General features: G+C 37.4%; 1 protein-coding gene across 1 annotated transcript in view; it reads left to right on the top strand.

Annotated features, from left to right (window-relative positions):
* Positions 1-1,258: 1,258 nt before the first annotated feature.
* Positions 1,259-23,346, top strand: part of LOC133613882 (uncharacterized) — a 74,698-nt gene continuing 52,610 nt past the window's right edge. Inside the window, exons 1-5 of the mRNA XM_061971756.2 lie at positions 1,259-1,416; positions 7,217-7,362; positions 16,771-16,852; positions 22,348-22,483; positions 22,578-22,780. Of these exons, the coding sequence (XP_061827740.2) occupies positions 1,291-1,416; positions 7,217-7,362; positions 16,771-16,852; positions 22,348-22,483; positions 22,578-22,780 (693 nt within the window). The 5' untranslated portion in view covers positions 1,259-1,290. The remainder of the gene's footprint in view (positions 1,417-7,216; positions 7,363-16,770; positions 16,853-22,347; positions 22,484-22,577; positions 22,781-23,346) is intronic.

Genomic DNA, 23,346 nt, shown 5'->3' with positions numbered 1-23,346 from the left:
TATATATATATATATATATATTAGGGCTGCAACTAACGATTAATTTGACAATCGATTAATCTGTCGATTATTGCTTCGATTAATCCATTAATAATCGGATAAAAGAGACAAACTACATTTCTATCCTTTCCAGTATTTTATTGAGAAAAAACAGCATACTGGCACCATACTTGTTTTGATTATTGTTTCTCAGCTGTTTGTGAGTGTTGCAGTTTATAAATAAAGGTTTATTAAAAAAAATGTTTTTAAAAAGCCTCTGCGCATGCGCATAGCATGGATCCAATGAATCGATGACTAAATTATCGGCAACTATTTTTATAATCGATTAGTTGTTGCAGCCCTAATATATATATATATATATGTAATTCACTGAAATTCAAGTATTTCTTACATATATATATATATATACATATATATTTATATATATATATATATATATATATATATTTATATATATATATATGTAAGAAATACTTGAATTTCAGTGAATTACATATATATATATATATATATATATATATATATGATGGATGGATGGATATATATATACATATATATATATATATATATATATATATATATATATATATATATATATATGTATGTAAGAAATACTTGAATTTCAGTGAATTACAGCTATATATATATATATATATATATATATATATATATATATATATATATAGATGATGATATATTTATATATATATAGCCATCCATCCATCCTTTTGGGGTTGCGGGGGGTTCTGGAGCCTACCTCAGTTGCATTCGGGCGGAAGGCGGGGTACACCCTAGACAAGTCGCCATCTCATCACAGCGCCATATATATATATATATATATATATATATATATATATATATATATATATATATATATATATATATATAAACTTTTTTTTTTAATATCTCCCTAATTATGAGGTCGCAAGTATGGTTGCCAGTCGTACGATAAAAATCCCAACGTGAAATATAATTTTGGCCTTAACAAACATCGATACATTCTGCAGTGCGCCTGATGTTGTGCAGCCAGGTGGGGGCGCTGTCTGTCCCTAGCACTTTTTTTTTTTTTTACCATTAGTTTTTTTAAAGTGTGTTATGTATAATGTATACTAGGCACGTTTTGTGTTAACTTTCTTACCGTAACATACCCCGATGTGTACGATCACGTTCCAAAAAAAACCAACAAACGATCATTTTTTTCGATTCTGGTAGGATAATTGGACATGTCCCACCTGGCAACGCGAGGCTGCAACTGGCAACCCGGACGATGCCCCGGATGCAGCAGGCAGTATGGCGGACGCGGAGAGTGACATAGAAACCTACGGGCTTGACTTAGCCCTGGAGGCTCTACGCAGCCGTTATTGCGGCGATGGGTCGCGCCCGAAAAGCGACGATTATTGTCGGGAGTTTTGCAAGGTACGTCGCGACTATTTATGTTGTGTATTGTTGTGCAAGAACGCTCCAACTGGCGTGGCTAGCTGACGTTGTTAGCCCCTTTCGGCTAGCTCCAATTCGTGCTATTGTGTGCAAAGTGTGGCGTATAAAAACTATTAATAAAGCGCGCAATATTAATATTAATATATTAAGTCAATATGGCTATTACGTGCATAAGCGACGTTATTCACGCTTCTGCGGCTGATTGTTTACGTTGTTAGCTCTGCAGCTAAGTGAACATGAGCTAACTAATGTCAATGTCTACTGAAGATGGCGAAATGAACGTTGCAATAAAACCTATTAAAGTTAAAGGGAGGGACAAGCGGTAGGAAATGGGAGGTGTGCACAGTGTTGGCGCTAGGAAATTTTCAAAATGGCCATCAAGTCCTAAAAATGGGGTCCCACGGTACATTTTTGGGGTCCATATTTTTGTGAGCGTTTTGAAAACAAATGATAAATGTATGCATTATCCTGTTTTATCTCACATTCTATATTGTGTTTTGGGAGAATGTTGTCATAAACGTTACTTAATTCAGTGTTTTTTTTTAGTTTGTTGTTTTCCTGTGTGCAGTGCTTTAGTTCCTGTCTTGTGCTGTTATTTTGGCGGTGTTTCCTGTTTTGTCGGTGTTTTCCTGTAGGAGCTTCACGTCTTCCTTTTGACCGCCATCCATTCATCCATTTTCTACCGCTTATTCCCTTTGGGGTCGCGGGGGGCGCTGGAGCCTATCTCAGCTACAATCGGGCGGAAGGCGGGGTACACCCTGGACAAGTCGCCACCTCATCGCAGGGCCAACACAGATAGACAGACAACATTCAGAGTCACATTCACACACTAGGGCCAATTTAGTGTTGCCAATCAACCTATCCCCAGGTGTTTTTTTGTTTACTTTGTAGCCGGTTCAGTTTTACTTACGTTTTGCATCGCCATTCCTATGCTTCAGTGCCGTTTCCTCGCGGGGTTTGCCTTTTGTTCATTTTTGTTTTAAGTAAGGGTGTAACGGTACACAACAATTTTGGTTCGGTACCTACCTCGGTTTAGAGGTCACGGTTCGGTTCATTTTTGGTACAGTAAGAAAACAACATAATATACTTTTTTTTGGTTATTTATTTACCAAATTTGTAAACAATGGCATAATATACAAATACACACAGGGTCCATTGCCAGGGTTAATGTGGTCAACAAATCAAATCAAATAAAAACTAAATAAGATAAGGCTCAGAATGGTTTCTTAACAAAACTTTTCTACATATAAAGTGCTTTTTTTGATTGATTGATTGAGACTTTTATTAGTAGATTGTACAGTACATATTTCGTACAATTAACCATTAAAAGGTAACACCTGAATAAGTTACCGTATTTTCCGCACCATTAGCCGCACCTAAAAACCACAAATTTACTCAAAAGCTGACAGTGCGGCTTTTAACCCGGTGCGCTTTATATATGGATTAATATTACGATTCATTTTCATAAAGTTTCGATCTCGCAACTTCGGTAAACAGCCGCCATCTTTTTTCCCGGTAGAACAGGAAGCGCTTCTTCTTCTACTGTAAGCAACCACCCGCCCCGGAAGAAGAAGAAGCACGCGGTGCATGCTGGGATATGTGACGTTTCATTTCCATTTGTGTGTTTATGTAAAGACCCCAAAATGGCTCCTGTTAAGTGTGTTGTCTGTCTAATTATAAATAATGCAGACGAGGCGTGTTAACTGAGTTCTCAACGTTTACTCACAGCGTGCTCATAACCACATTCTAACTGCCAGCATACAACAACGCTTCTCAGGGCTACCGCGCATGCTCGTCACTATCGTTGCATGCTGGGTAGTGTAGTTGTTATATTTGCTAGCTCATAACATCACATTGAGAGACACGCTTACGCGCTTAATTCAATACTCGCCGTCATTCCGGGTGGATTGACAAAAGACCTCCAGCCGCTAGATATTGGTGTCAACAGGGCATTCGAAGCTAGACTGCTAACTGCGTGGGAACAGTGGATGACCGAAGGCGAACACACCTTCACTAAGAGGGAGGCAGCGCCGGACGACATTCGCCCAACTTTTCAATTCGGACACCGAAGGAGAAAAATTCGAGGGATTTATGAATGAAGAATAACTTCAGAAAGTGAGCGTTATGTTTATTTTGTGTGTTGTGACTTTAACGTTCGAGCAACATTATGTTGCTATTGCTCTGCACTATTTTGAATTTTACTATGTTTGTGATTGCACATTTGCGTACATTTTGGGACAGAGTTGTTAGAACGCTGGTTTTTAATATATTATTAAAGTTTGACTGACCTATCTGACTGTTTTTTTGACATTCCCTTTAGCGCAGCGTAGGCGCGGCTTATAGTCCGGGGCGGCTTATTGGTGGACAAAGTTATGAAATATGCCATTCATTGAAGGTGCGGCTAATAATCCGGTGCGCCTTATAGTGCGGAAAATACGGTAATCAACATTAAACTGCCTCAAGTTGTTGCTCAGATTAAATAAAATGACAAAACTTTTCTTCTACATATAAAAAGTGCAACATTAACAGTTTCAAGTCAACTCAGCCTCAGATTAACTACTCCTCCCAACCCCCCCCAGCCTGGCTAACTTGGCAGTAAGATGATATATGGGCTCATTGTTCTTCCACCATAGAAGTGGGTCGTTATTTCGCGGCCCCCACCTTAATATGAAAGTTTAATGTTAGTGCGGCCCGCGAGTTTTAAATGAATGGCACTTGACAGCGTTGTGTGGAGCTGAAGAAATCTACCAATCACGGTGTGGTATATGGCTCTCGAGGCCCGAACATTGACGTCACTTGCGTGATGCAAGCAGATAAATGTTTTGCCGCTTTTCCACTAGACCCGCACACGCTCTTCCGACCGACCTCCCTCCCTCGCTCGCCCGCCTGGTCTCTTTCTCTCTCTCTGTCACAGCGGCTCCCTCCCCCGGCGACGCTGTAAACAGTCCGGGCGGGGGTGACGAGTGGTCCGGTCGCTTCCGAAGCACTTCGCCGAAGGACCGAGCGACAATACAAAACTCTGGTGCAATGGACCACAACGCTGATACTCCGGCAGAGAGTCGCTGGGTGAATCGGACGTGTAACACGTTAGTCGTGATGTTAGCCTGTTCGGGGCTAATTGTGGCTCCAAAATGGCTCTTTCAACGTTCTGGGTTGCCCACCCCAGCGTTAGTGGAAAAGCGGCAAATGAGTGAAAGCGACAGAAACGTTGCCATGGAGACGCGGTTTTTTCTTACATGCCTGGCTGCAGTCATACCGCGACACCTGTCCATCAGTAATAACAGTCCCCGATAACCTGGACCAATTCAAACCGTTATTTGTTTTTTTTATTGTTTAATTTACATTGCCGCCCACGATGAACACTACATATATTTCTATATGACGCCGGATAACACTCCGGGAGCCGGCTATTATCCGCCGACCGCCGTGTTGCTGTAGGGAGGAAAAGCGGAACGACACACACTGCGGAAATAACAGTATTCTCCGTGCGTCGGGTAAATACAAATATATTCCACAACCCCAAACATGTCTTTTTCAAAGCTTGCAGTGAAGAGAAAGGTTAGTGATGAGCAAAGACCACTCCAGGAAAAGTGGGAGATGCAATATTCCTTTGTTGAGCACATCGGCACCCCGACGTGTCTTATTTGCACAGAGAAAGTTGCGGTGCACAAGGAATACAATTTGAAACGTCATTATACAGATAGACATGCTGAGGAGTATGCAAAATACCAGGGAGATGAGAGAGTGAACGGGGTTGCACATTTTAAAACCAGTCTACTGAGGCAACAAGATTTCTTCAAGAAAGCAACCGAAAAGAGCGATGCAGCAGTCAAAGCTAGCTACGTGGTGAGTGAGATGGTTGCTAGGGCGGGAAAGCCATTCAAAGAAGGTGAATTCATTAAAAAGTGCATGTTAGATTTTTTTTTAAGAAATCTTTTCTTGCGGCCCAGCCTCACCCAGTTTCTGTAGCCAGTGGCCCCCAGGTAAATTGAGTTTGAGACCCCCTAAAGCAACATTTTTAAGAAAATGTACCGAAAAGTGCATTACTTTGAAGTTGATTTATAATTATTAATTTGACCCGGCAAATACAAACAAAACAAAACAACGGCGGAATGCGATAACCGGTAAAAAAACAAATAAAATACGCGTCCTCCCGGAATTATGCGTCCTTTCTGATTTCAATGCGTAAAAAGACACAAAAAGTGCGTTAACGCCAACACTGGTGTATCAGGAGCGATGCAAACATGGCCGCTAATGTCAGATAAGATCAGTCCGGAGTAGAAAGTAGCAAAGCACCATCGAACAGATGTATTGGAGTTAGGGCTGCAGCTAACGATTATTTTTCTATCGATTAATCTATAGATTATTTTTTCGATTAATCGGTTAATCTATAGATTATTTTTTTCGATTAATCTATAGATTATTTTTCCTTTTACCGATTTTTTTTTTATATTTAAAATGAAGAGGAAAAAATAAATGTAGGCCAGTTTTTTCAAAAGGCATGGCTTTTATTTACAAAAAAAAAAGTATGGCCACTCAGTCAACATTGACAACAACATGACAAAATATTCTGTAACAATGTAAACATTTAAAACTTTTAACATTTAACAAAATTAAAAGTAGCTTATTTGCTTTTTAATGTGCAAATATAAAAGTAAACATCCAGTGCAAATCTTAATATTCTGGAATAGTATAAGCATTTCAAAAGTAAAAGTATTGCTTATTTTGCTTTAAAATGTGCAAAAATAAAGATAAACATCCAATACAAAAAAGTGCAAAACGGAAATATTCTGTAACAAGTGTAAACATTTCAACAAAAGTAAAAGTATTGCTTATTTGCTAAAATGTGCAAAAATAAAGCTAAACATCCAATACAAAAATGTGTACAGTGTAAACATTTCAACAAAAGTAAAAGTATTGCTTATTTTGCTTAATAACACAACAATGATAGTATGATTAAAGTGAAAGTTAATTGTTCGTTTGTACATAGTATATGTAACTGTTAATGTTGTAAAAGGTATTTGCACAACTAATTAACGTTAGCGTTTGTGACACGTCTTGTGCCGTGGGGTTCTTTCAGGACCGACAGACTGAACGCCAGACGGCTTTGCCAGGTTTACAATCTTTTAATTTTACACAAAGTCTTTTCTCTTCCAACTGCGCGGAACGCGCACCTGGGCACGATTGCGGCGTCGCTCCCGGCGCGCCCCGCCTCGCCGCTCGCTCGCCGCCGCCGCCTCCCCACAGCGTTAAAGAGGAGCGCGTCTTTGTAAACACTGAACAGGCACGCCAAACGCCTCTCAGAGCTTAACTGTGCTTTAGTTTATGAATTTACAACGCAGATACAAATGACACATTCATGTTTTTGTGTAATAATGACAACGTATACGCACGCGGACGATTGACTTGTTGATGGTGATGGCAAGAACGCTGTCGGGGATTTTCTTTTCAAATGTTCGTTCATAGCCGTTGTGCTGCTATGATAGGCCATTTCCGCTCGACACAGTGTGCATACAACAACATTATTAGGCCGTTTATTGAAATACTCCCACACTTTTGACGACTTTTGGCGTGCTTTTTTCCCCTCGCTCGCATCGTCTGCTTTGCGCTCCGCCATGACAGTAAAGTAGAGTGACGTAAATATGCGACGCGCCGACGCACAAAAACGGCGTCGACGTATTTACGTAACCGATGACGTCGACTACGTCGACGCGTCGTTTCAGCCTTAGTTGGAGTGCATGTGTTTATGTCTCTTGTTCTTGTCCTCGTCACGGTGCAGGTGGTGGAAGAGTACACGGGCCAGTGGCAAGTTCCTCTCCCTCAGCTCAAAGTGCTGCGGACTGCATTCTGCAGTTTCACAAAAGCCACGGCCAAGTTCCCTGATGACTGCCAACACATCCACAACATCCTCAGCCGTATGGCCTTGTAAGTTCTCTCTTTACACATACATTTAACTTTTAATTATCAGATTGGATTGTTTTTAATAATAATAATTATAATGGATTTTATTTGTAAAAAAAAAACACTTTACATTGAGCAAACAAACTCAAAGTGCAACAGTGTATTAAAAAAATATAAAAAGATAATACAAATAAATACAAATATAATCTAGAACAGCTATAATAGCTAGAACTGGCATGCATATATCTAAAAAAAAAGGCTTTTTTAAAAAGAAGGGTTTTTAAGCCTTTTTTAAAAAGCATCCACAGTCTGTGGTGCCCTCAGGTGGTCAGGGAGAGCGTTCCACAGACTGGTAGCAGCGGAGGCATACATTTTTCCACTTGTCCACTCGTACAAAGATGTGGTTGTCTAAATAGCAATATTTTGTACACTCTATATTGCCAAAAGTATTTGGCCACCCATGCAAATGATGAGAATCGGGTGCCCTAATCACTTGGCTCGGCCACAGGTGTATAAAATCAAGCACTTAGGCATGGAGACTGTTTCTACAAACATTTGTGAAAGAATGGGCCGCTCTCAGTGATTTCCAGCGTGGAACTGTCGCAGGATGCCACCTGTGCAACAATTCCAGTCGTGGAATTTCCTCGCTTATAAATACTCCAAAGTCAACTGTCGGCTTTATTATAAGAAAATGGAAGAGTTTGGGAACAACAGCAACTCAGCCACCAGGTGGTAGGCCACGTAAACTGACAGAGAGGGGTCAGCGGATGCTGAACCGGAGAGTGCAAAGAGGTTGCTACAGAGCTCCAAACTTCATGTGACCTTCCAATTAGCCCACGTACAGTGCGCAGAGAGCTTCATGGAATGGGTTTCCATGGCCGGACAGCTGAATCTAAGCCATACATCACCAAGTCCAATGCAAAGCGTGGGATGTAGTGGTGTAAAGCACGTCACCACTGGACTCTAGAGCAGTGGAGACGCCTTCTCTGGACTGATGAATCACACTTTTCCATCTGGCAATCTGATGGACCAGTCTGGGTTTGGAGGTTGCCAGGAGAACGCTACATTTCGGACTGCATTGTGCCTAGTAAGGCTGCAGCTAACGATTATTTTTCTATCGATTAATCCATAGATTATTTTTTTTCGATTAATCGGTTAATCTATAGATTATTTTTTCGATTAATCTATAGATTAATTTTTCGATTAATCTATAGATTATTTGTCCTTTTACCGATTATTTTTTTTATTTAAAATGAAGATGAAAAAATTAAAATAAATGTAGGCCAGTTTTTTCAAAAGGCATGGCTTTTATTTCCAAAAACAAAAGTATGGCCACTCAGTCAACATTGACAACAACATGACAAAATATTCTGTAACAATGTAAACATTTAAAACTTTTAACATTTAACAAAATTAAAAGCAGCTTATTTGCTTTTTAATTTGCAAATATAAAAGTAAACATCCAGTGCAAATCTTAATATTCTGCAATAGTATAAGCATTTCAAAAGTAAAAGTATTGCTTATTTGCTTTAAAATGTGCAAAAATAAAGATAAACATCCAATACAAAAAAGTGCAAAACGGAAATATTCTGTAACAGTGTAAACATTTCAACAAAAGTAAAAGTATTGCTTATTTGCTAAAATGTGCAAAAATAAAGATAAACATCCAATACAAAAAAGTGCAAAACGAAATATTCTGTAACAGTGTAAACATTTCAACAAAAGTAAAAGTATTGCTTATTTTGCTTAATAACACAACAATGATAGTATGATTAAAGTGAAAGTTAATTGTTCATTTGTACATAGTATATGTAACTGTTAATGTTGTAAAAGGTATTTGCACAACTAATTAACGTTAGCGTCTTTGTAAACACTGAACAGGCACGCCAAACGCGCCTCTCAGAGCGAAACAGTGTTTTAGTTTATGAATTTACAACGCAGATACAAATGACACATTCATGTTTTTGTGTAATGATGACAACGTATACTCACACGGACGATTGACTAGTTGATGGTGATGGCAAGAACGCTGTCGGGTGTTTTCTTTTCAAATGTTCGTTCATAGCCGTTGTGCTGCTATGATAGGCCATTTCCGCTCAACACAGTGTGCATACAACAACATTATTAGCAGACATGGGCAGAAATTGTACTCTGTTACTTTAGAGATTTATTACTCAAGTAAAAGTAAGGAGTAGTCACCCAAATATTTACTTGAGTAAAAGTAAAAAGTATGTTGTGAAAAAACTACTCAAATACTGAGTAACTGATGAGTAACATACACACACATATCATATATATCCATCCATCCATTTTCTACCGCTTATTCCCTTCGGGGTCGCGGGGGGCGCTGGAGCCTATCTCAGCTACAATCGGGCGGAAGGCGGGGTACACCCTGGATATATATATATATATATATATATATATATATATATATATATATATATATATATATATATATATATATATATATATATACACACACACACATATATATATACATACACATATATATATACCTACTCAGTGGCCTAGTGGTTAGAGTGTCCGCCCTGAGATCGGTAGGTTGTGAGTTCAAACCCCGGCCGAGTCATACCAAAGACTATAAAAATGGGACCCATTACCTCCCTGCTTGGCACTCAGCATCAAGGGTTGGAATTGGGGGTTGAATCACCAAAAATTATTCCCGGGCGCAGCCACCGCTGCTGCCCACTGCTCCCCTCACCTCCCAGGGGGTGACCAAGGGTGATGGGTCAAATGCAGAGAATAATTTCGCCACACCTAGTGTGTGTGTGACAATCATTGGTACTTTAACTTTAACTTTATATATATACATTGATATATACAGTATATGATTTATATTTATTTATTTTGCCGTTTTTGTTTACATGTTAAAGGTGTTTTAATGAATATACATGCATGTTTAACACATATAGATTCCTTTCTTTCATGAAGACAAGAATATAAGTTGGTGTATTACCTGATTCTGATGACTTGCATTGATTGGAATCAGACAGTAGTGCTGATAATGTCCACATTTTCAAATGGAGGAGAAAAAAAGTTCCTCCTTTCTGTCTAATACCACATGAAAGTGGTTGCTTTTTGGCATCTTATTTGTCCAGCTTCCATATTCGTTTTTATACACCTTACAAGAAATACATTGTTGGCAAACTCCGTAGCTTGCTAGCTTGTTTGCGCTGGCTTTCGGAGACTCTTATTTTGAAAGCGCAGGTGCGATGGAGCGGCACTTTTATTGTGAAGACAGGAACTGTGCAGTCAGTCTTTAGGCTTTTGACGGGATGTACGGTTGAAATAAAAAAGGGTCTTTTTTCCTTCACACTTTTGATTGATTGATTGGAACTTTTATTAGTAGATTGCACAGTACAGTATATATTCCGTACAATTGACCACTAAATGGTAACACCCCAATAAGTTTTTCAACTTGTTTAAGTCAGGTCATGTGACCCCTGGCTCTGTTTGATTGGTCCAACGTCACCAGTGACTGCATCTGATTGGTGGAACGGAGTGAACGTCACCAGTGACTGTATTTGTTGAAACGCAGGCACTATGAAGGTCTGTCTGACAAACCAAAACAAACAAAGAGTGCATTAACAGATCGATAACAAATTAGTAGCGAGTAGCGAGCTGAATGTAGATAAAAGTAGCGGAGTAAAAGTAGCGTTTCTTCTTTATAAATATACTCAAGTAAAAGTATGTTGCATTAAAACTACTCTTAGAAGTACAATTTATCCTAAAAGTTACTCAAGTAGATGTAACGGATTAAATGTAGCGTGTTACTACCCACCTCTGATTATTAGGCCGTTTATTGAAATACTCCCACACTTTTTACGACTTTTGGCGTGCTTTTTTTCCCCTCGCTCGCATCGTCTGCTTTGCGCTCTGCCATGACGGTAGTGTGATGTAAATATGTGACGCATCGGTTACGTAAATACGTCGACGCCGTTTTTGTGCGTCGACGCGTCGCATATTTACGTCACACTACCGTCATGGCGGAGTGCAAAGCAGACGGTGCGAGCGGTGCGAGCGAGGGGAAAAAAACACGCCAAAAGTCGTCAAAAGTGTGGGAGTATTTCAATAAACGGCCTAATAATGTTGTAGCGGCGAACAGCTGTCTCGTCAGCTGACGCGAGAGCTCGCAACCGTGGCTGCTGAGCAACCAGCCAAACCCCACTTAATACAATTATATTTGATCTTGGAGCACATCCGCATCCCTATTCACCTAGGCAACCCCAGGAAATGTATATAATTCGGCATTATTTCGGCCAGTCGGCTTATATGATCAGAGCCGATCAGTTTACGTTCACGCGCAGGTATAACGCGGCGCGCTCCCGTCTCATCTGCTGGTGCGCGAGCCCGGTAATTAGACCGCTGTGTCAAATCAAGGAGTATAAAAGACGCCAGCGCAGAGTGGAAAAAGGTTTAGTTCATTACAGATAACCCAGAGTTGTGCCAAAAGTGTACCAAAACCAAAAGCTGAACGGACAGCCGGTAAGATCGCACTTTATTTCTCTTTGTGGGTGTGGCGCACCTGTTGCGCTGGTGAGATGGGGGGTGCGGGGGAGTTGTGTGCATGTAGCGTGCTTAGTCTGGAGGCTAAATACACACGGTGTTTTGTGTAACTGTTGTTTAGTAAGGAAGTGTTGATATTCTTTGCTTAGTTTGATAAATGTTGGAGCAGTTTGCTTCATCAAGAGGGTGAAGTCGCTCAACTTAAAGTGTTGGATTTAACTGTGTTGGATCATTGGCTGCTGGTGAGGGCATAGAAAAAGGGGCATTTTTCTACCAGTAGACAGCGTTTAAGATTGAGTGTTTCACTGCTAAATTAATAATATATTTATATTGAATATGGATTTTAAATATGTATTTAAATAGGTGGTTAATTGGTTAGGTATTTATGTATTTGCATATTGGGTTTTCTGCTGCATTTATCTATTGTGTTTCTGGGTTTAAATGTATTTTATATGTATCTTGGTGCATTTATGTTGAGACAATTTATTTAAAATCTGTTTTAACTTAAAGGGAAAATATGTGTCAATGTTCTTGCACTTGTTTAATGGTTAAGGGTTTGATAGCCTAATTAATAATTGTAAATTATGGGATTGATAATTGATTGATTTTTTACAGCATGTTAATCTTGTGGTGTTTTGTCCTTAAAGGTTTTTCACCTACTAAAGAAGCTAAAGGCTACTAAAGAAGCTAAAGGCTACCAAAGAAGCTAAAGGCTACTAAAGACAGCTAATGACAGCTAAAGAAACTAAAGTCTACTAACACTGCTAAAGACTGCTAAAAAGACTAAAGAAGAAAAAAGAAGCTGTTTCTTCGTTGGAAAAACTGTTGCAAACTAAAGGAAAATAAAAGGAAAAAGTAACTACGGTCTGGTCTTTTGAGTGAAATCCAGAAGCCACATTCAGCATTGGTACATCCCTTCAAGTGTGGGATAAGCACAGCGAAAAAAGCAAAACACTTGACAGTTGTTGTATGCACACTGTGTCGAGCGGAAATGGCCTATCATAGCAGCACAACGGCTATGAACGAACATTTGAAAAGAAAACACCCGACAGCGTTCTTGCCATCACCATCAACTAGTCAATCGTCCGTGTGAGTATACGTTGTCATCATTACACAAAAACATGAATGTGTCATTTGTATCTGCGTTGTAAATTCATAAACTAAAACACTTTCGCTCTGAGAGGCGCGTTTGGCGTGCCTGTTCAGTGTTTACAAAGACGCGCTCCTCTTTAACGCTAATGTTAATTAGTTGTGCAAATACCTTTTACAACATTAAAAGTTACATATACTATGTACAAACGATTAACTTTCACTTTAATCATACTATCATTGTTGTGTTATTAAGCAAAATAAGCAATACTTTTACTTTTGTTGAAATGTTTACACTGTTACAGAATATTTCGTTTTGCACTTTTTTGTATTGGATGTTTATCTTTATTTTTGCACATTTTAAAGCAAAATAAGCAATACTTTTACTTTAGAAATGCTTATACTATTGCAGAATACTAAGATTTGCACTGGATGTTTACTTTTATATTTGCACATTAAAAAGCAAATAAGCTACTTTTAATTTTGTTAAATGTCAAAAGTTTTAAATATTTACATCGTTACAGAATATTTTGTCATGTTGTTGTCAATGTTGACTGAGTGGCCATACTTTTTTTTTTTTGTAAATAAAAGCCATGTCTTTTGAAAAAACTGGCCTACATTTATTTTTTCATCTTCATTTTAAATTAAAAAAAAAATCGGTAAAAGAAAAAATAATCTATAGATTAATCGGAAAAAATAATCTATAGATTAACCGATTAATCGAAAAAAATAATCTATAGATTAATCGATAGAAAAATAATCGTTAGCTGCAGCCTTAGTGCCGAGTGTGAAATTTGGTGGAGGAGGAATTATGGTGTGGGGCTATTTTCAGGAGTTGGGCTTGGCCTCTTAGTTCCAGTGAAAGGAACTTTGAATGCTCCAGGATACCAAAACATTTTGGACAATTCCATGCTCCCAACCTTGTGGGAACAGTTTGGAGCGGGCCCCTTCCTCTTCCAACATGACTGTGCACCAGTGCACAAAGCAAGGTCCATAAAGACATGGATGACAGAGTCTGGTGTGGATGAACTTGACTGGCCTGCACAGAGTCCTGACCTGAACCCGATAGAATACCTTTGGGATGAATTAAAACGGAGACTGAGAGCCGGGCCTTCTCCACCAACATCAGTGTGTGACCTCATCAAAGCGCTTTTGAAAGAATGGTAGAAAATCCCTATAAACACACTCCGCAACCTTGTGGACAGCCTTCACAGAAGAGTTAAAAGGTGATATGACATCATTTTGAACCCTAAGGGTTAGGAATGGGATGGCACTTCAAGTTCATATGTGAGTTAAGGCAGGTGGCCAAATACTGCAAACCAAACAAGGACTTTTTGCCATATTTCACATCCCCAGAGATGCAGCCGTCAGGACAAGTTTCGTCATTTCTCACAAAATCGCCAGAAAAAGTGAGGCGTTTTCTGACCGAGAGTTTATTAAGGAGTGCTTATTGGACTCTGTTGCACTAATACAACAGGTGTTGTGCCGGATAATGCACCCCCGGCGCAGAATGCACCCCCTGACGGGAGTGTTGTATTAACTAAAGCCCACACTTAAAGTTTCCACGTGCAAGATTGAATCTATTTAAAAAAAGTTATTTAATAAGAAGCCAAAAGTGCAAAAACAATAATGTTTGTGTTGGAGGAGTTGTGAATGAATGAAATATGAAATCCGTGCTTCAGTCGCTGCTGGTCCACAACATTAGGTACACCTGCAGACCTTAAATGATAATGTTTACACTGATTGTTTTATATGTATTTTTTATGAATGTCGCTTTGGATAAAAGCATCTGCCAAATACTTAAACATATATATATATATAAACAATCTGTTTCACTGGATTCAGAATAAAACCAAATGCAAGCAACGTTACCATGGACGCCCCTGCTTATTTCAGCAAGACAATGCCAAGCCACGTGTTACATCAATGTGGCTTCATAGTAAAAGAGTTAGACTGGCCTGCCTGTAGTCCAGACCTGTCTCCCATTGAAAATGTGTGGCGCATTATGAAACCTAAAATACCACAACGGAGACCCCCGGACTGTTGAACAACTTAAGCTGTACATCAAGCAAGAATGGGAACTACTTTGGCACGTGTTGCAGCCATGAAATTCTCAGTTAATTATTATTTGCAAAAAAAAAATAAAGTTTATAAGTTTGAACATCACATATTTGTCTTTGTAGCATATTCAACTGAATATGGGTTGAAAAGGATTTGCAAATCATTGTATTCCGTTTATATTTACATCTAACAAAATTTCCCAACTCATATGGAAACGGGGTTTGTATATACCGTATTTTCCGCACTATAAGGCGCACCGGATTATTAGCCGCACCTTCAATGAATTACATATTTCATAACTTTGTCCACCAATAAGCCGCCCCGGATTATAAGCCGCGCCTACGCTGCGCTAAAGGGAATGTCAAAAAAACAGTCAGATAGTTCAGTCAAACTTTAATAATATATTGAAAACCAGCGTTCTAACAACTCTGTCCCAAAATGTACGCAAATGTGCAATCACAAACATAGTAAAATTCAAAATGGTGTAGAGCAATAAATAGCAACATAATGTTGCTCGAACGTTAATGTCACAACACACAAAATAAACATAGCGCTCACCTTCTGAAGTTATTCTTCATTCGTAAATCCTTCGAATTCTTCGTCTTCGGTGTCCGAATTGAAAAGTTGCGCAAGCGTGGTATCCAAAATGGCCGGTTCCGTCTCGTCGAAGTCATCGGAGTCAGTGTCGCTGTTGTTCTGTGAATCCTGCCTTCCGGAAAGCTCGGACCACAGTTGTGACCGAAATATCTGCCCAGGCATTTACGATCCACTGGCAAATGTTGGCGTATGTCGTCCGGCGCTGTCTGCCCGTCTTAGTGAAGGTGTGTTCGCCTTCGGAGCTGTGTGAAAAAAGCCACCCGGCCTCTTCGCGTAAACTTCCCTTAACCACTCGCTCATCTTTTCTTCATCCATCCATCCCTTCGAGTTAGCTTTTATGATGACGCCGGCTGGAAAGGTCTCTTTTGGCAAGGTCTTCCTTTTGAATATCACCATGGGTGGAAGTTAGCATGGCAAGCTAGAACCACAGTGAAGGATGACTTCTCATTCCCTGTGGTGCGAATATTCACCGTACGTGCTCCCGTTCCACAGTGCGGTTCACAGGAATATCAGTTGCTGTGAAATACGGTAGTAATCCGTGTGCGGATGGAGAGATTGCGTCTTTTTATGAACCGGATCCTTGTCGCTTAGTAGGAGCCATTTTGTGGTCTTTACAGATGTAAACAGGAAATGAAACGTACGGTGATATCCGCGCGTTTTTTCTTCTTCTTCCGGGGGCGGGTGGTTGCTTACAGTAGAAGAAGAAGCGCTTCCTGTTCTATGGGGGCGGGTGCTTTCCTTGGCGGTTGCTTGCGTAGAAGAAGAAGCGCTTCCTGTTCTACCGGGAAAAAAGATGGCGGCTGTTTACCGAAGTTGCGAGATCGAAACTTTATGAAAATGAATCGTAATAAAGCGCACCGGGTTATAAGGCGCACTGTCAGCTTTTGAGAAAATGTGTGGTTTTTAGGTGCGCCTTATAGTGCGGAAAATACGGTACAGTTATTCTGACAAGTACCGATGAATACCAGTATTGATAAGGAGTATCCATTTTGGTATCATTATGGATAAAATCCTACCAATATCCATATCTACATGTAACATAACAATCAAACATAACAAAAGTGAATCACTGTGAATCCTTCCCAGATGCTCTGTACTGTATCGTCTCCTGTTACTGTATGTCCTTGCAAGTCAATGTCCTTCTTTTTTGTCTTCCAGGAGTTTCTTTGAACTTATGCTGTTTTTTAGCAAAGAGGAATTCGGGGAAGAACCTTTAAAATTCATCTTCGAATCCTATCAGGTGAGGCATCTTGTATGTTGATTATGGCTGCACGAGTTGGAGGAAAAACCTAAATGCGATTTTTTTTCTCAAGTTGTGATTGGATTTGCGATTTTTATATTTTATACATGAAAGTATGAAAATAAGGAGTAACGGAGGACGCGTTAAATTGAGACTGTCAATCAACATGTTCTTGTTTCAAGGTGCCACACATTAGAACATTATGCAATAATTTACTTGAAAACATATTTGGCCGACTCAAGAAATAATCAATAAATACTATACAGTGTTTATAATGTAGTCATATTATATAATAGTACTGCAAGTAACCGTTTAAAAGGATATGAAGTTTTATTGCTCATTACTGTAGACTTGTTTATTTTACTTTGGAAGGTAAATAACTTTGTTATCCTAGATATATAAAACAATAACATGGACTCATTTTTCTAAGTAAACATTTTACTTAAAGTGCAATTTTTCCCCAGTTGGAAAAACTAGATTGGGTGTTCTTTTTTGTTTGTTTGTTACAATCAAGGCATTCTCGTAGTCTGTTCATGTGATGCGCTCATCCATCCAATCTGAAACTGAAATATTCCCACAACGGGACATTTGGCTTTGAAATCATATTTTTTGTTACTTTGCAAAACTTTTCACTAGCGAGTCGGGAGGCGTGCTTCCTGTGTGTGTAAGCTGGCGGTCCTGCAAAGATTGTGGATGACTGAAAAGAGGGTTCACTGGGTTGCTGAGAGCGATGCATGGACTGAGACCTATTTCTCCCTGTTTGTAGCAAGAGATGAAGAAGACAAACTCACAAGGACATCATTTATCCAAGCTGTATTTTAACTTCATTATCATTTAGCGTTTGATTATTTGGTTTATTGACTACCGACCGAGGCCGAGTCACCATGGAAACTTGTTCTAAGGTGTTTGTTATTACTGCACTGACTTTCACCACTGCAGTGCGCACAAAAAGCGGATTCCAGAAAACACTTTTGATTGGCCGGGAGGCAAAGGATGCCAGGCTCAAGAATTCCGATTGGCCAACATGTCTGTCACTCAAATGGCGGTGATGGCGGGGACAAAAAAACCCTCTCTTGTCTATTCCGGTTACGTTATAATTAAAACTGTCTCTTGCAGTTACGTTATAATTAAAACCTTTTATTGCGGTTACATGATAATTAAAACTGTCTGTTGCGGTTACGTTATAATTAAAACTGTCTGTTGCGGTTACGTTATAATTAAAACTGTCTATTGCGGTTACATGATATTTAAAACTGTCTGTTGCAGTTACATTATAATTAACTGTCTTTTGCGGTTACGTTATAATTAAAACTGTTTATTGGGGTTACATGATATTTAAAACTTTCTGTTGCGGTTACATGATATTTAAAACTGTTTCTTGCGGTTACAATGTAATTAAAACTTTCTCTTGCGGTTAAATTATAATTAAAACTGTCTCTTGCAGTTACGTTATAATTAAAACTGTCTGTTGCGTTTAGTTATAATGAAACTGTCTATTTCGGTTAGTTATAATAAAACTGTCTATTGCAGTTACGTTATAATTAAAACTGTCTATTGCGGTTACGTTATAATTAAAACTGTATTTTGCGGTTACGTTATAATTAAAACTGTATTTTGCGGTTACGTTATAATTAAAACTTTCTTTTGCGGTTACATTATAATTAAAACTTCCTCTTGCGGTTACGTTATAATTAAAACTCTATTGCAGTTATGTTATAATTAAAACCTTTTGTTGCGGTTACAGGATAATTAAAACAGTCTGTTGCAGTTACATTATAATTAAAACTGTCTTTTGCGGTTACGTGATAATTAAAATTGTCTATTGCAGTTATGTTATAATTAAAACTGTCAGTTGCAGTTACATTAAAATTAAAACTGTCTATTGCGGTTACGTTAAATTAAAATTGTCTATTGCGGTTATGTTATAATTAAAACGGTCTTTTGCGGTTACGTTATAATTAAAACTGTCTATTGCAGTTATGTTATAATTAAAACGGTCTATTGCAGTTACATGATAATTGAAACTGTCTTTTGCGGTTATGTTATAATTAAAACTGTCTGTTGCATTTACATGATAATTAAAACTGTCTATTGTGGTTATGTTATAATTAAAACTGTCTTTTGCAGTTACGTTGTAATTCAAACTGTCTATTGCAGTTATGTTGTAATTAAAACTGTCTATTGTGGTTACGTTGTAATTAAAACTGTCTATTGCTGTTACGTTATAATTAAAACTGTTTATTGCGGTTACGTTATAATTTTAAACTGTCTATTGCGGGTACGTTATAATTAAAAATGTATTTTGCGGTTATGTTACAATTAAAACTGTCTATTGCGGTTACGTTATAATTAAAACTGTCTATTGCAGTTACGTTATAATTAAAACAGTCTATTGCGGTTCCGTGATAATTAAAACCTTTTATCGCGGTTACATGATAATTAAAACTGTCTTTTGCGGTTACGTTATAATTAAAACTGTCTGTTGCGGTTAAGTTAAATTAAAACTGTATTGCGGTTACGTTATAATTAAAACTGTCTATTGCAGTTATGTTATAATTAAAACTGTCTATTGCAGTTATGTTATAATTTAAACGGTCTATTGCCGTTACATGATAATTAAAACTGTGTAATGCAGTTACATGATAATTAAAACTGTCTATTGCAGTTACATGATAAGTATTATTGCGGTTATGTAATAATTAAAAATGTCTTTTGTGGTTACGTTATAATTAAAACAGTCTATTGCGGTTACGTGATAATTAAAACCTTTTATCGCGGTTACATGATAATTAAAATTGTCTGTTGCAGTTACATTATAATTACAACTGTCTTTTGCGGTTACGTTATAATTAAAACTGTCTATTGCAGTTATGTTATAATTAAAACTGTCTTTTGCGGTTACGTGATAATTAAAACTGTCTATTGCACTTATGTTATAATTAAAACAGTCTATTGCAGTTACATGATAATTAAAACTGTCTGTTGCAGTTACATTATGATTAAAACTGTCTTTTGCGGTTACGTTATAATTAAAACTGTCTATTGCAGTTATGTTATAATTAAAACTGTCTATTGCAGTTGTGTTATAATTAAAACGGTCTATTGCAGTTACATGATAATTAAAACTGTCTAATGCAGTTATATGATAATTAAAACTGCCTATTGCAGTTACATGATAATTAAAACTGTCTGTTGCAGTTACATGATAATTAAAACGGTCTATTGCAGTTACATGATAATTAAAACTGTCTAATGCAGTTACATGATAATTAAAACGGTCTATTGCAGTTACATGATAATTAAAACTGTCTAATGCAGTTACATGATAATTAAAACTGTCTGTTGCAGTTACATTATAATTAAAACTGTCTTTTGCGGTTACGTTATAATTAAAACTGTCTATTGCAGTTATGTTATAATTAAAACTGTCTATTGCAGTTGTGTTATAATTAAAACGGTCTATTGCAGTTACATGATAATTAAAACTGTCTAATGCAGTTATATGATAATTAAAACTCTATTGCAGTTACATGATAATTAAAACTGTCTGTTGCAGTTACATTATAATTAAAACTGTCTTTTGCGGTTACATTATAATTAAAACTGTCTATTGCAGTTATGTTATAATTTAAACTGTCTATTGCAGTTGTGTTATAATTAAAACAGTCTATTGCAGTTACATGATAATTAAAACTGTCTAATGCAGTTACATGATAATTAAAACGGTCTATTGCAGTTACATGATAATTAAAACTGTCTAATGCAGTTACATGATAATTAAAACTGTCTGTTGCAGTTACATTATAATTAAAACTGTCTTTTGCGGTTACGTTATAATTAAAACTGTCTATTGCAGTTATGTTATAATTAAAACTGTCTATTGCAGTTGTGTTATAATTAAAACGGTCTATTGCAGTTACATGATAATTAAACTGCTCCCCTCACCTCCCAGGGGGTGATCAAGGGTGATGGGTCAAATGCAGAGAATAATTTCGCCACACCTAGTGTGTGTGTGACAATCATTGGTACTTTAACTTTAACTTTAACTTAAAACTGTCTAATGCAGTTACATGATGATTAAAACTGTCTGATGCAGTTACATGATAATTAAAACTGTCTGATGCAGTTACATGATAATTAAAACTGTCTATTGCAGTTACATGATAATCTAAACTGTATTCCGGTTACGTTATAGTTCAAACTGTCTATTGCAGTTATGTTATAATTAAAACTGTCTATTGCAGTTATGTTATAATTTAAACGGTCTATTGCCGTTACATGATAATTAAAACTGTGTAATGCAGTTACATGATAATTAAAACTGTCTATTGCAGTTACATGATAAGTATTATTGCGGTTATGTAATAATTAAAAATGTCTTTTGCGGTTACGTTATAATTAAAACTGTCTATTGCAGTTACGTTATAATTAAAACAGTCTATTGCGGTTACGTGATAATTAAAACCTTTTATCGCGGTTACGTGATAATTAAAACCTTTTATCGCGGTTACATGATAATTAAAATTGTCTGTTGCAGTTACATTATAATTACAACTGTCTTTTGCGGTTACGTTATAATTAAAACTGTCTATTGCAGTTATGTTATAATTAAAACTGTCTTTTGCGGTTACGTGATAATTAAAACTGTCTATTGCACTTATGTTATAATTAAAACAGTCTATTGCAGTTACATGATAATTAAAACTGTCTGTTGCAGTTACATTATAATTAAAACTGTCTTTTGCGGTTACGTTATAATTAAAACTGTCTATTGCAGTTATGTTATAATTAAAACTGTCTATTGCAGTTGTGTTATAATTAAAACGGTCTATTGCAGTTACATGATAATTAAAACTGTCTGTTGCAGTTACATTATAATTAAAACTGTCTTTTGCGGTTACGTTATAATTAAAACTGTCTATTGCAGTTATGTTATAATTTAAACTGTCTATTGCAGTTGTGTTATAATTAAAACAGTCTATTGCAGTTACATGATAATTAAAACTGTCTAATGCAGTTACATGATAATTAAAACGGTCTATTGCAGTTACATGATAATTAAAACTGTCTAATGCAGTTACATGATAATTAAAACTGTCTGTTGCAGTTACATTATAATTAAAACTGTCTTTTGCGGTTACGTTATAATTAAAACTGTCTATTGCAGTTATGTTATAATTAAAACTGTCTATTGCAGTTGTGTTATAATTAAAACGGTCTATTGCAGTTACATGATAATTAAAACTGTCTAATGCAGTTACATGATAATTAAAACTGTCTGATGCAGTTACATGATAATTAAAACTGTCTGATGCAGTTACATGATAATTAAAACTGTCTATTGCAGTTACATGATCATCTAAACTGTATTCCGGTTACGTTATAGTTCAAACCTCTTCAAACTGTGGTTTTGATGTGGATTAATCGTGCAGCCTTAATGCTAACTGACTTTGGCAGTAAGTTACAACTTCTCATCTGAATGTTCACCGTTGCAGGCGTGCCACGTGGAGCTTTTAAGGCACAGGAATGTACATCTTCAGCATCTAAAGCAGATCATGAAAGCAGGCGGCCCCTGGGAGAATGAAACGCTGCAAGGAATCTTGAAGAAAAAGGATTTGCCTGCAAAAGAGGGTAAAGTCACGATGACAAGCCGCTAACATTGAAAGGTGGCAGTGCAGCTGACTCAGTCTAATGTCCACTTTTTCTTCACGTCTTCCTCACGCAGTTGAGGAATACTTGAGCTCGGAGTTGCCCGCCTTCTTGGAGCTGCGTGTTCGCTACCTGCAAGCTTGTGAAAGAATCCAAGAAGCGTTGGCTCTGTCCAAAGTCTGTCTGGAGAACCAGAGGACCGGAGGACATCTGTACTTCCGTCAGGCGTACTTAACCTGCCTCTACAAGGCACAGCTGCATGAACACCTTCACAAGGAGGTACTTTCCTCTCCATCTTGTTCATGTGATAACAAATCTCTCAATCATTTAAAGGGGCCTTCATGCAAAAGACACTTTTCTTACCTATCTGTACCTGTTTTTGTCCCAGATATGTGTCTGTTATATTTGTCTGTTGCAGTTACATTATATTTAAAACTGTCTATTGCGGTTACGTTAAATTAAAACTGTCTATTGCGGTGACGTTAAATTAAAACTGTCTATTTCGGTTACGTTAAATTAAAAATGTCTATTGCGGTTACGTTATTATTAAAACTGTCTTTTGCGGTTACGTTAAATTAAAACTGTCTATTGCGGTTACGTTAGATTAAAACTGTCTATTGCAGTTACATTATATTTAAAACTGTCTATTGCGGTTACGTTAAATTAAAACTGTCTATTGCGGTTACGTTATTATTAAAACTGTCTTTTGCGGTTACATTATAATTAAAACTGTCTATTGCGGTTACGTTAAATTAAAACTGTCTATTGCGGTTACGTTATAATTAAAACTGTCTATTGCGGTTACGTTATAATTAAAACTGTCTATTGCGGTTACGTTAAATTAA

The sequence above is a fragment of the Nerophis lumbriciformis genome, linkage group LG13 (genome assembly GCF_033978685.3).
Source record: "Nerophis lumbriciformis linkage group LG13, RoL_Nlum_v2.1, whole genome shotgun sequence".
NCBI lineage: Eukaryota > Metazoa > Chordata > Actinopteri > Syngnathiformes > Syngnathidae > Nerophis > Nerophis lumbriciformis.
This window is presented reverse-complemented; position numbering and strand designations above follow the sequence as displayed.